The sequence below is a fragment of the Eucalyptus grandis genome, chromosome 1, assembly GCF_016545825.1.
Source record: "Eucalyptus grandis isolate ANBG69807.140 chromosome 1, ASM1654582v1, whole genome shotgun sequence".
NCBI classification, from domain to species: Eukaryota; Viridiplantae; Streptophyta; class Magnoliopsida; order Myrtales; family Myrtaceae; genus Eucalyptus; species Eucalyptus grandis.
This window is the reverse complement of record NC_052612.1, coordinates 2,979,686-2,989,509: the sequence shown is the minus strand read 5'-3', so window position 1 is coordinate 2,989,509 and position 9,824 is coordinate 2,979,686. Positions and strand designations below refer to the sequence as shown.

Below are 9,824 nucleotides of genomic sequence, written 5' to 3'. Positions count from 1 at the left end.
TTGGTATGATAAAAGTTGGCAGCCAAAAAACTAAAAATTAAGTGGTTATCTCATCATCCGACCTAAATAAAGTTGGTAGAGTCGGTAACTTGAAAATGATCGAATAGACATTGATAAGTCATTAAAATAAGAATTGCTAATTTAAATCTAGTCGGTGCTCATTTTTCCGTAACAGGTAGTACTCGAATTTTACAAGTGTGTCCATAGATTTACCGACCAGAAACGCTCTTTGGCAGACGGAACCTAGAATTCTTCCAAAAAATTATGAAGCCAAGTCTTAGAGAAAGAGGCTTCATTGTTATTTTTCTTGTCGTCGTCGCACCTGCTTCGTTTTGCTTTCCCACTGACAAATGAAGTAACAAGTTCAGAAAGAAAATTCCCTCCTAATTTTAACTCATGCAAGCATAAATTAATGATCGAATTACCCATACAACCTTCATCCAATCTCAGATTATCTGATACGCAGAACTTGTTTTCGAGAGTTAGAGAGATGATCATGTGACTTTTCTCACAAAAAACTAACTCTCCTGAAAACTATATGTATCTAGAACTCAAGATTTACAACAGAGAAAAGTCCATTTTCAGAAAGCTACTGCTAGTTTGGATTCATGGTCTAGCAGAAAATTTCTGCAACTTACTGGAGAAGAAAGACCTAAGGCCACGACAACCAATAAGTTACCGCAAGCCTGCCTAATCCTGATACCTGACCTGAAGATTTGCTAATCTAGAACAAAGGACCCCTGCATTAACCTTGGTCACTGAGCCCTTGTCAGCCTGGAGAGGAATAAAAGTTCTCACTGGCTATCTGGCTCTCCTGGGCACTTCTTGGTCCAACCGCCTGAACCAGATCTACGTTCTGCTCGTTTCCTCTTGTTCTTAGGAAAATTAATATCTGAGGCTAGACATGATTTTAGTGTCGACTCCTGCTGTGATGCAACGCCTTTCACCCCGGGCTCGGGCCTCAAAGCAGGAACTGGAGAAGGATCATTGCTCTCATCTTGTTCTCCTTTATCCAATTCCGGTTGCTTCAGTAATGCTTCCACTTCTGAGCTCTTTAGCATTTGACTCTCTCCTTCAGCTAGCTCATTATGTATGAGGACATTATCCACTATCTGTAAATACAGAAATCATATAAAAATAATTGAGTGATTGAGGAATCTTCAGCCATTAGTTATAATAACACGTGAAAGCGCCTGAATTGTGGATGACTAGAAAGTCTATGTGATAATGAGAAAACATAGTAAAATATAAATGTGCAGATCAAAAAAAGCATAGTCAGGTGCCCTAGCTTAATCAATAAGCTAAAGAAGCCTACCAGGAACCTGAGAAAACATTTCATGCTATAAACACGACAACCAAAATACGAGTCTAGCAAAAGGAGGAAGAAATTATAGCGAAAGAGGTGGTATGAATCTATTTAAAAGGATGAAACATTAACAATCACTGCAAAGGATGACAGGAAAATAATATAAGTTGCAACAGGAATGTCAGAACAGTATATCTCCTCCAGACGTGAGTTTCTGAAATTGGCTGCAAAAATCTCTTTATATGTTAAGGAAGAGAATCAACGAAGTAGAGAAGAGCATATAACTAAAGAAGTAGAATTATGTCTTGGTCCTTCAAATTTTAACTGCTGAGGACTGTCGGTGTCTCCTGGATCATACTAAGATAACATAAAGAAGTTCAGAAGCCATTATCTGGCGGAAGAATACTTCGAACATAGATTCACTTGGACCAGACTCCTGGGAGGATTAGAATAATTGTGGGCACAAAATTAGGAAACTCCATTCAATTAGAGAACCAAACACCACCCATCTAGTAGATATACCAACATAATTTGAAAATAAAGGACAGTCATCAATTTCGCCTATAAAAAATTATCCAGGAAATCCTGCACGAAAGCAAAGTGCAAGCTTAGAGCTTTTATATAATAACTATGTTCATCTGCATATGAACCAAAATTGTCAGGGATTAGATATGCGCTTAAGCCTGTCAAGTAAGTTAGCCACTGAAAGCTTACATCTTCACTTGTATCCCTGATCAGCGGCTGTTGGATGGTAACATTGGTAGCAGATAATAATCCCACAGTGCTTTCGATTACATCAGGAACAGGAACTGCATGCCCATAACTTGAAACCACGCTTTCAGGCAGAACAAGATCTCCTATGTCACACTCTGGCATGTGCTGAGCTGAGGAGTATACACCAACTGATTTCACTTCTCCATTGCCAGCAGAAAACGTAGGACTCGGTGCACAACTAGTCTGTGCTTCATAAGGTGCAAGCAGGGTCAAGTTCTCAGAAGAAGAGAACTTAGCAGCATTCTGTATAATCACCACATCAAGCTGGCCTTTCAATTTATGAACTCTAGAATGCAAAGTTTCAATTGTCTGGAGTAACTGCTCCAAGCGCATATCACCATCTTTGAACTCAATCGATGCTTGGCTATCACTATGTCCAAATTCGGTGTTGACAATCCTGCTCTTGTCTGGCAACACTGCCAAATGAACAATAAAAGGAAAGACTTCTTATTCATGGTCCCAGGGAATTTGACAAAGCAGAAAGTCACTTAAAAGAAAAGCATCACCAAGCTTTACAGTGTATCAAGAAAATAGCAATTGACAGCTGAACTGGAAAGAACCATATGACTTAGTTGACCATTTGAGATGCATGTATTAGATATGGCAGCAAAATATAAAACAAAGCTGTTATATTTTCTATCTTCATCCTGATTCTTCTGAGAATTAAGTTGCTCATTCCCCTCCCAACCCCCCAGGCCCCCACCCCACCTCAAAGCACCAAAAGACAAGAAGAAGGAAAAAGACAGTCTCTCCATGGTCATCATTGTTTATTTTCTATTCAAATTATCCTCGTAATGTATAGGTTGGTAGGATGTTGAAGTGGTAGAAGTGCTATTTGCTACTGAGAAAGGGAAGCAGAGAAACACAGCATAATATTGGTAGCAAGAACCAGAAGAATGCCAAATGAATAAGGCTGTGACTTGAAAGAGAAGACATTTCCAGAAGAAGCAGTAGGTACATTACTATGCACACTCCTTCTCAGACTGTAAAGGTTACCAGAGTGGGGAAGCAAGTGCACTATATTTTTTAGACAATAAAATTTTCTCGGCAATTTGAAAATTTTGCTATCTGGAGTCATCTAAACTATGGAATGTCTACTGCTGCAGTATGCCTCTAGCTACCTCTTTTGCATCTGTTCACGCAGTCACCTGTTGTATTGCAGTCCCTATGCTTAGGAACTTCATATAAAATTTATTGAATTAATAGATTATCCTTTCCATCTGAAGGAGCATCAGTCAAAGTAATTTAAATGATCAAGGTCAACATATTCCAACACCATTGCCACCTACCACCCAAGAAGACAAAAAGAAAGAAAGATGCTCCTAAAGAACAAAGGAAAGAGATTATGTCGCACCCCCACCACAAGTTTGGAAACTTTGTTAACAGAAGAAACTATCTGAGTTCGCTGCATATTTAAATGGAAGAAACATGTAGAGTAATCAGGATGCAGCAAAAAACACCTGGGTTAGAAAAGTCATCAGCAATAAAAGTTCCTTCCTGATCCGATCTCTTATTTTCTGCAATGAGCATATCATAGGGTCATGCATTGACTATTTGATTAGCAAGACACCCGACAAAGGTGCTGCATTTATGTATAAGAAACTTCTACCAAGATAAGAGAAAAGGTTATGATGCGACATATATGATGCTATATCTGTGGTATCTTCAATCTTCTTTCTTTTCCTCCTCTTCATGATCTTTTTCTTATAGCAGTGACCAGAAAATGGCAGCGACTTTGAACCAAATTGTTCTACTGGATCTGGGCATTGATCTGATGCCAAATGTTTGTTTTGTTCATATGCTGCCAGTTCCTTAGCATATTTAAGTGCTTGTGACTCAATTTCCTTTATTCTCAGTTCTGTCCATTTGCACCGCCACATCAGAGGACGTATGAATGTCCTCCAGTGATCTGTCAACTTCTTCTTCCTGAAAGGTGGAATTCCATATTATGCTACTCTGTTGATTAGTTCTCACAGAAATGATTCATAAGTAAAGAACATGTTATGCGACTTAAGAACATGGAAATTAAAAGAATGCACTCATTATTCAAGGAGTGCACATAAAATCTTCGAAACATTCTAGTAGAAAGCATCTACAAATAAGGAGCAGATGATAGACACATAATATTGGACTTACTAATGGAAGTTTTTTGCACAGATAATTATGCGCGCATTAAATTAGGGTAACTACAGCAGAAGTCCAAAACCTTAGGGAAAGATTGCAATAAAATCTTAAACCTTGTAATTGAAGCAGTAGAGCAATAAATCTTTTCTAACAAGTGTAATCAAGTCCTTTTGATGATCCCCTATCCTATTTCTTCTATTGGGAACCTCTAAGGCTGTCATCTAGGCAATATAATGGTGATTGGAAGAGCCTGATTGTGGTTTTTCAGAAAGGTTTAAGCTTTGATTGGAAATTCATCACTATGAAAAGCTCAAATAGTCAACATCAGCATATTGAAACCGTTTAAACACCATCATCAGGAACAAGACCTATATGTCACCATTACGAAGTCTCACAGTAACTCCAGCAGCATCACATGCATGTTTAGCAAGATGCTTATGATAGACATGTTCTCTAGACTTCCAACATCTCTAAGAGATAAGGTTGGTACAACTTGCTATCACTGTCTGTTAAAAATGACTGATGTCAACCATTAAGAAAGGTACAAAAGGGGTGTTTTTAAGCAATATTCTTATGTCAAGATCAAGGGGATTGCTAGAATATTTAAATAATAAACCACGCCTTCATCTAATAGCTCAAGCTTTTAGAACAGTTGGTTGTGGTCATACAAAATCTTACATAGTATCAGAGCTGAAGGTTCTGAGTTCAAATTTTCTAGCCTCATTTACCTCTCAAACTAAATTTCCACGCTTAATACTAAGGAAAAGACCAGACTAAGTGTGAGGGGGGATATTTAAATTATAAACCACGCTTTCATCTAATAGCTTAAGTTTTTAGAACAATTAGCTATGATCCTACAAAATTTTACAAGAACAACACTCGAACTGTCAAACCACTAGATAGTTTGATTGCATTACTGCAGATGATTATAACTAGTATCCAAACATAAAGAAAGGAATTTTAAGAGAAACTCAATTTTCTCACTCACAAATTAAAAGCTTGCTCATCCCCAATTGCCATCAAGTAATGCAATTGCATCAATATATCATGTAGAGATTCAAATAATTAAGATGGGCCTCACTAAATTTTTCATCTACCTGTTGAGAATCCCCATTTTTCAACCCTCTTTAACAATCGACAACATTCTATTACTGCCAGTGTTGATTGGAATCTGGGAAAAAATTCATTGCAATAACTGTCAAAGTATGCTAGATGTAAAGAGCACAAGGCTGAAGATGTGCACCTCATTCGAAACATACTATCGAATGCATCAAGTGCAGATGGAAAATCATTGTCCCTGCAGAATTGCGAATCTACTTCAGCTTCACTCATCCCAGAATAATACTCGGAATCGGATAGAGTGCCACCAAAAGAACTAGAACATTCAGTTGCATCAGGATCCTGATCATTGGCCAGCTCCTCGTTACCAGAATTGGTGAACTCAGTAATATCAACTTGAGCATCCTCTGCACTTCTGGGCACATCTGTAATTAACTCAGATCCCATCATCGAGATTTTGCCCTCTTGTCACTATTTCAAATGCAAATTAAATCCCCACTGCAAGAGGCCTCCGCAGTACTTTTGCTGGGCAAGGTTTCTGATGCAAACTTTGGGTCAGAATCTGGAACCATGTCCATCGACAGTTGAGAATAAGCCACCCCATGGTTTTGCAAACTATTCCATTAAATTCAAATTGAGCACCCTCAGGACAATTTACTCTCAAGGAACCTCAAGCGAATGCCACCAGTTCATGTCAAGCACAAGGCAGTACAAAATACCCAGAGCACAATGCTAGGTGTACTAAGATTCATCTGCGAAAGTTCTTCACCCAACAACAGTTTGCCAAGTCATTTTGTGCACCCATCTTTCTAAACCAATTTCAGCATACCCAATATTCATGTTCAAACCATGCAACAGAAGGAGAGCAAAAAATAAAAAATAAAATAAAAACGACCCTCTTTCCAAGGTAATTTCAAAGACAAGCTAAGCTGGAAAAGAAGCTATTTTGAAACTACCAACTCACATAACCAACATCCTACCCTTGTGGATGCAACCGTGTGTCAACAAAAGCAAGGTCAGTGTACACGACGAACTCTCGCCCCAGCAAATTAGCCAGACAAAAGGAAAAAAAAAACAGTAAAAAAACGAGAATGATCATCAGCATGTGCACTCCATTCGTTCCAGCAACACAACAGAGCCTGAGCAACTAACGAACGACACTAAGGGAAACTCCCACAACCCAGTTGCGCTAAAGGGAATCGACATGCAGGCATTAGCCCGAGGCCGAGCTTAGGAACGAAGCGAGCGGCAGGAATTTTTACTTGGAGAAGTACGGCGGCGAGGTGAGGAGCCAGACACGCTCTTGCTGACAGACCAGGACAGGAGGCACGGCGGCTGATGGAGGAGGAGGCAGGCACTGCGAAGATACGAGGAAGTTAAACGTTAAAAACCTAAAGAAAAACACCTTCCCGCTTTTCTTTTTTTTGGGTACGTGCCGCTCTCCTATTGGTCCGCACCCAAAAATATATCTTTGCTTCTCCTTTATCTCCACATTTTCTTCTTTATTTCTTTTTTTTTTTCAAATTTAATACTACAAAAAGCCCCAAATTTATACATTTATGATAAAATTATTCTAAAATATGTTTTTATTATAAAAATATGAAATATTACACCAATGACAAATTTACTATGTATTTATTTCCGTTAAATTTGACTATCAAATTACTGAGAAACATATAATAGTTGATAGGCATATTAGTTTAGAGTTTTATCTTCTATTTATCATAAGTGTACAAATTATGATTTTTCACAACATTAATTTAATTTGACAGAAACTAACAAATGATAAACTTATGATTGAATGTACCAATTTAGGGTCTTTTGAGATTAAAAATTAATTTTAGATAAATTTATCGCATGTGTATTAGTTTAGAATTTTTTTTGTATTATTATTTTTCAAACAAATACTAGTGCCAATTTGAATCTTTTTCAAATGAGAGCTTCGATTAAGATATCACTAAAGATGAAAAAAAAAAATTACAGCTATTTAAATCTCATCAATTGCTTGGGAATTATTTTTGATAAACATCATTGGTACACATTAAATGTTTGAATTCAATATGTTTATGGGACTTGCAAGACATTTCATAAGACTCTAATTATATTCCTATAAACGAAATTACCAAAAAAAAAAAAAAGAGGATAAGAATGCCAGAAATCTTAAAATTTGTTAAGAAAGTATAATTGAGTCATGAAATTTTTAAAAAGAACAATCAAATCTCAAAACTATCAAATTTGTGCAATCAAGTTATTTTTTTTAACTCCATTCAACTTGACAAACGAACAATTTTAAAAAGTTTAAGAACTTCATTGCACAAATTTGACAAATTTTTAAGATTCATTTAACTTTCTTAATAAGTTTTAGGATTTAGTTACACTTTTTGAAAATTTTGAAATTAATTGCATTTTTATGACAATTTTTAAGATTTCAAATATACTTATCCCATAAAAAACGGAAAAAAAAAAGAAGTTGTCGAAGAGTACCAAGCTTCATGACTAAGTTAAGGTTTGAGGAAATTTGACAGAGGTAGCCTTTGAACGATTCCATCTTGTTCAGTATATGTAAATTTCGTGAACAAGTTCCTGATTTCAGCCCTTTTATTATTGTAATTTGACCTCATTAAACTTACTATCCAAAGCATGTAGTTGGGTCAAGGCCAATCAAATCATCTAGTCTAGGGAAATTGACACATTGAAGAAAGTAGGTAAATTAGGTGTTAATTCCCTATTGTCTAAATACATAGAGTCCCCTAGCAATCCATTATTCATCCATATTTCCTTTGTATTAAATGGACTAGCAAATATGCACGCATGCACACGGAACTAGTATCTAGAAGATTAAGTAAAATCACTTTGTATTGTAAAATCTATGAAAGTAAATTGTAGTGAAACTACACAATTCAGTGAAATTGTATATGTAGAAGGATGAAAGATAATTCATAATTGAATTTTTTTAGGAAAGTTGTTGCGTCATAGAAGTGAAAGAATCTATGAAAGTAAATTGTAGTGAAACTACACAATTCAATGAAATTGTATATGTAGAAGGATGAAAGATAATTCATAATTGAATTTTTTAGGAAAGTTGTTGCGTCATAGAAGTGAAAGAAATTGGGAAAATTCCAAATAAGAGTTTGAAGTACCCTCATTTTCTTAAATAAAAGTATGAAGTAAATTTTGTATTAAATAAAAGTTTGAAGTGACCATATCAATCTCAAATAAAAGTCTAAGTGGCTATAGCAAATCTCGATTCACCAGGTTGGCTAAATATTCCATCTTGTTAAATGGTGATTTTGTAAACATGCCATTTTTATTTTAATTTTTTTCTCTCTTCTCTTCTCTCTTTTTTTTTTTTTTTTTTTTTTTTCCCCTTTCAAGGGCTTGAGACCTCATTGGCCGTGACCCACCCTCGTCCAAATCTAGTGAGGGTGGCCTCCTTGAGTTGAGGCCATCCCTCGGGTGACCCTCACATGTAGTTCTCGAGGGTGGCCTCACCTAGGGCAAGAGTTGCCTCACTAAGGCAAGGCCATCCTTGGTTGGTCAGTAGCGAGGCGATCCTTGCTTAGATCTAGCGAGGGTGGCCTCGCTTAGGACAAAGGTTGCCTCACCAAGACAAGGCCATCTTTGGTCGGCCGCTAATGAGGGTCGCCTTGCCTATGGCCAATGAGGGCGGTTGCCTCACCAAGGTGAGGCCTTCCCTCACCCAACACTCTCTAGGCACCGTCGGTGGCCGACTAACTAGAAAGTCAAGCCCTCATTTAAAACTAATATAATTAGGTTAGACTCTTATTTAAAACAAATTTCACTTTATACTATTATTTGAGAAAATTATGGTACTTTAGACTTTTATTTGGAATTCTTCCCATAGAAATTTTAATACTGAAACATGTGGGAGATGAAACTGAATTGTTGATTTATGCATTTACCTTTGGCTAAGATATTTGTAAAATAATTAATTGAGAAAGTTTGAGAAAAAAGGATTGGGACCTTTCAAAGTGTATAATAATATGCCAGATATTATATAACAATGATGATTTAGACCGACATAGTTACACATCTATAGTGGAAGCAATTGGTTTCGAATTGGTAGTTTGAGACTTGAAATATGGAATCTACCCTGTTAGAGCCGGGTCTTGATTTTAGAATTAGGAACCGATTGTGTTAACCTGGAGTCGACCAAGGCTTTTTTTTTTTTTTTTTTTTTTTTTTCGTTTCATTTTGTTAAACATACAATACACATCATATTAAACACGTATAGAGTTCTTTTTGCTTAAGAATAGTACGCCAAACACATTGAAGACTGAACAAATGAAGAAAAAGAGTAAAAAAACTTAACTAGGTTCAGGCCGAACTGATCAAGGCAAGTTCCTAATTTTTGAAATCAAGAACTGGACCAATCTTCAATTGAACTAGCTCATATATGCTCACCCTTGATTTATAGTCCCTTTCAATAGGGAGGAAGGATGGAAGTTCGTCGTTATCCTTTTTTTTTACATGGTTATTCATTTCACAAGTACAGATGCTTTCAATTTGATTAGGTGAATTCACTGTCTATGATGAAATA

General features: G+C 36.6%; 1 protein-coding gene across 5 annotated transcripts; it reads right to left on the bottom strand.

Moving 5' to 3' along the window:
* Positions 1 to 405: 405 nt before the first annotated feature.
* Positions 406 to 6,628, bottom strand: LOC104428005. Of its 5 annotated transcripts, XM_039301174.1 has the most exons (7): positions 6,526 to 6,622; positions 5,632 to 6,026; positions 5,448 to 5,501; positions 3,690 to 4,006; positions 3,541 to 3,597; positions 2,021 to 2,496; positions 406 to 1,112 (listed from the first exon to the last, which is right to left on the bottom strand). In XM_039301174.1, the coding sequence occupies exons 3-7, from the start codon at positions 5,459 to 5,461 to the stop codon at positions 795 to 797; spliced, it is 1,182 nt and encodes a 393-aa protein (XP_039157108.1). In that variant the 5' UTR covers positions 5,462 to 5,501; positions 5,632 to 6,026; positions 6,526 to 6,622; the 3' UTR covers positions 406 to 794. The 5 variants fall into 5 exon arrangements, with proteins under 5 accessions (XP_039157108.1, XP_010039310.2, XP_010039311.2 ...); XM_010041008.3 differs by having other exon boundaries at positions 5,448 to 5,801; positions 6,526 to 6,628; XM_010041009.3 differs by having other exon boundaries at positions 5,448 to 6,026.
* Between the last annotated feature and the right edge of the window lie 3,196 nt (positions 6,629 to 9,824).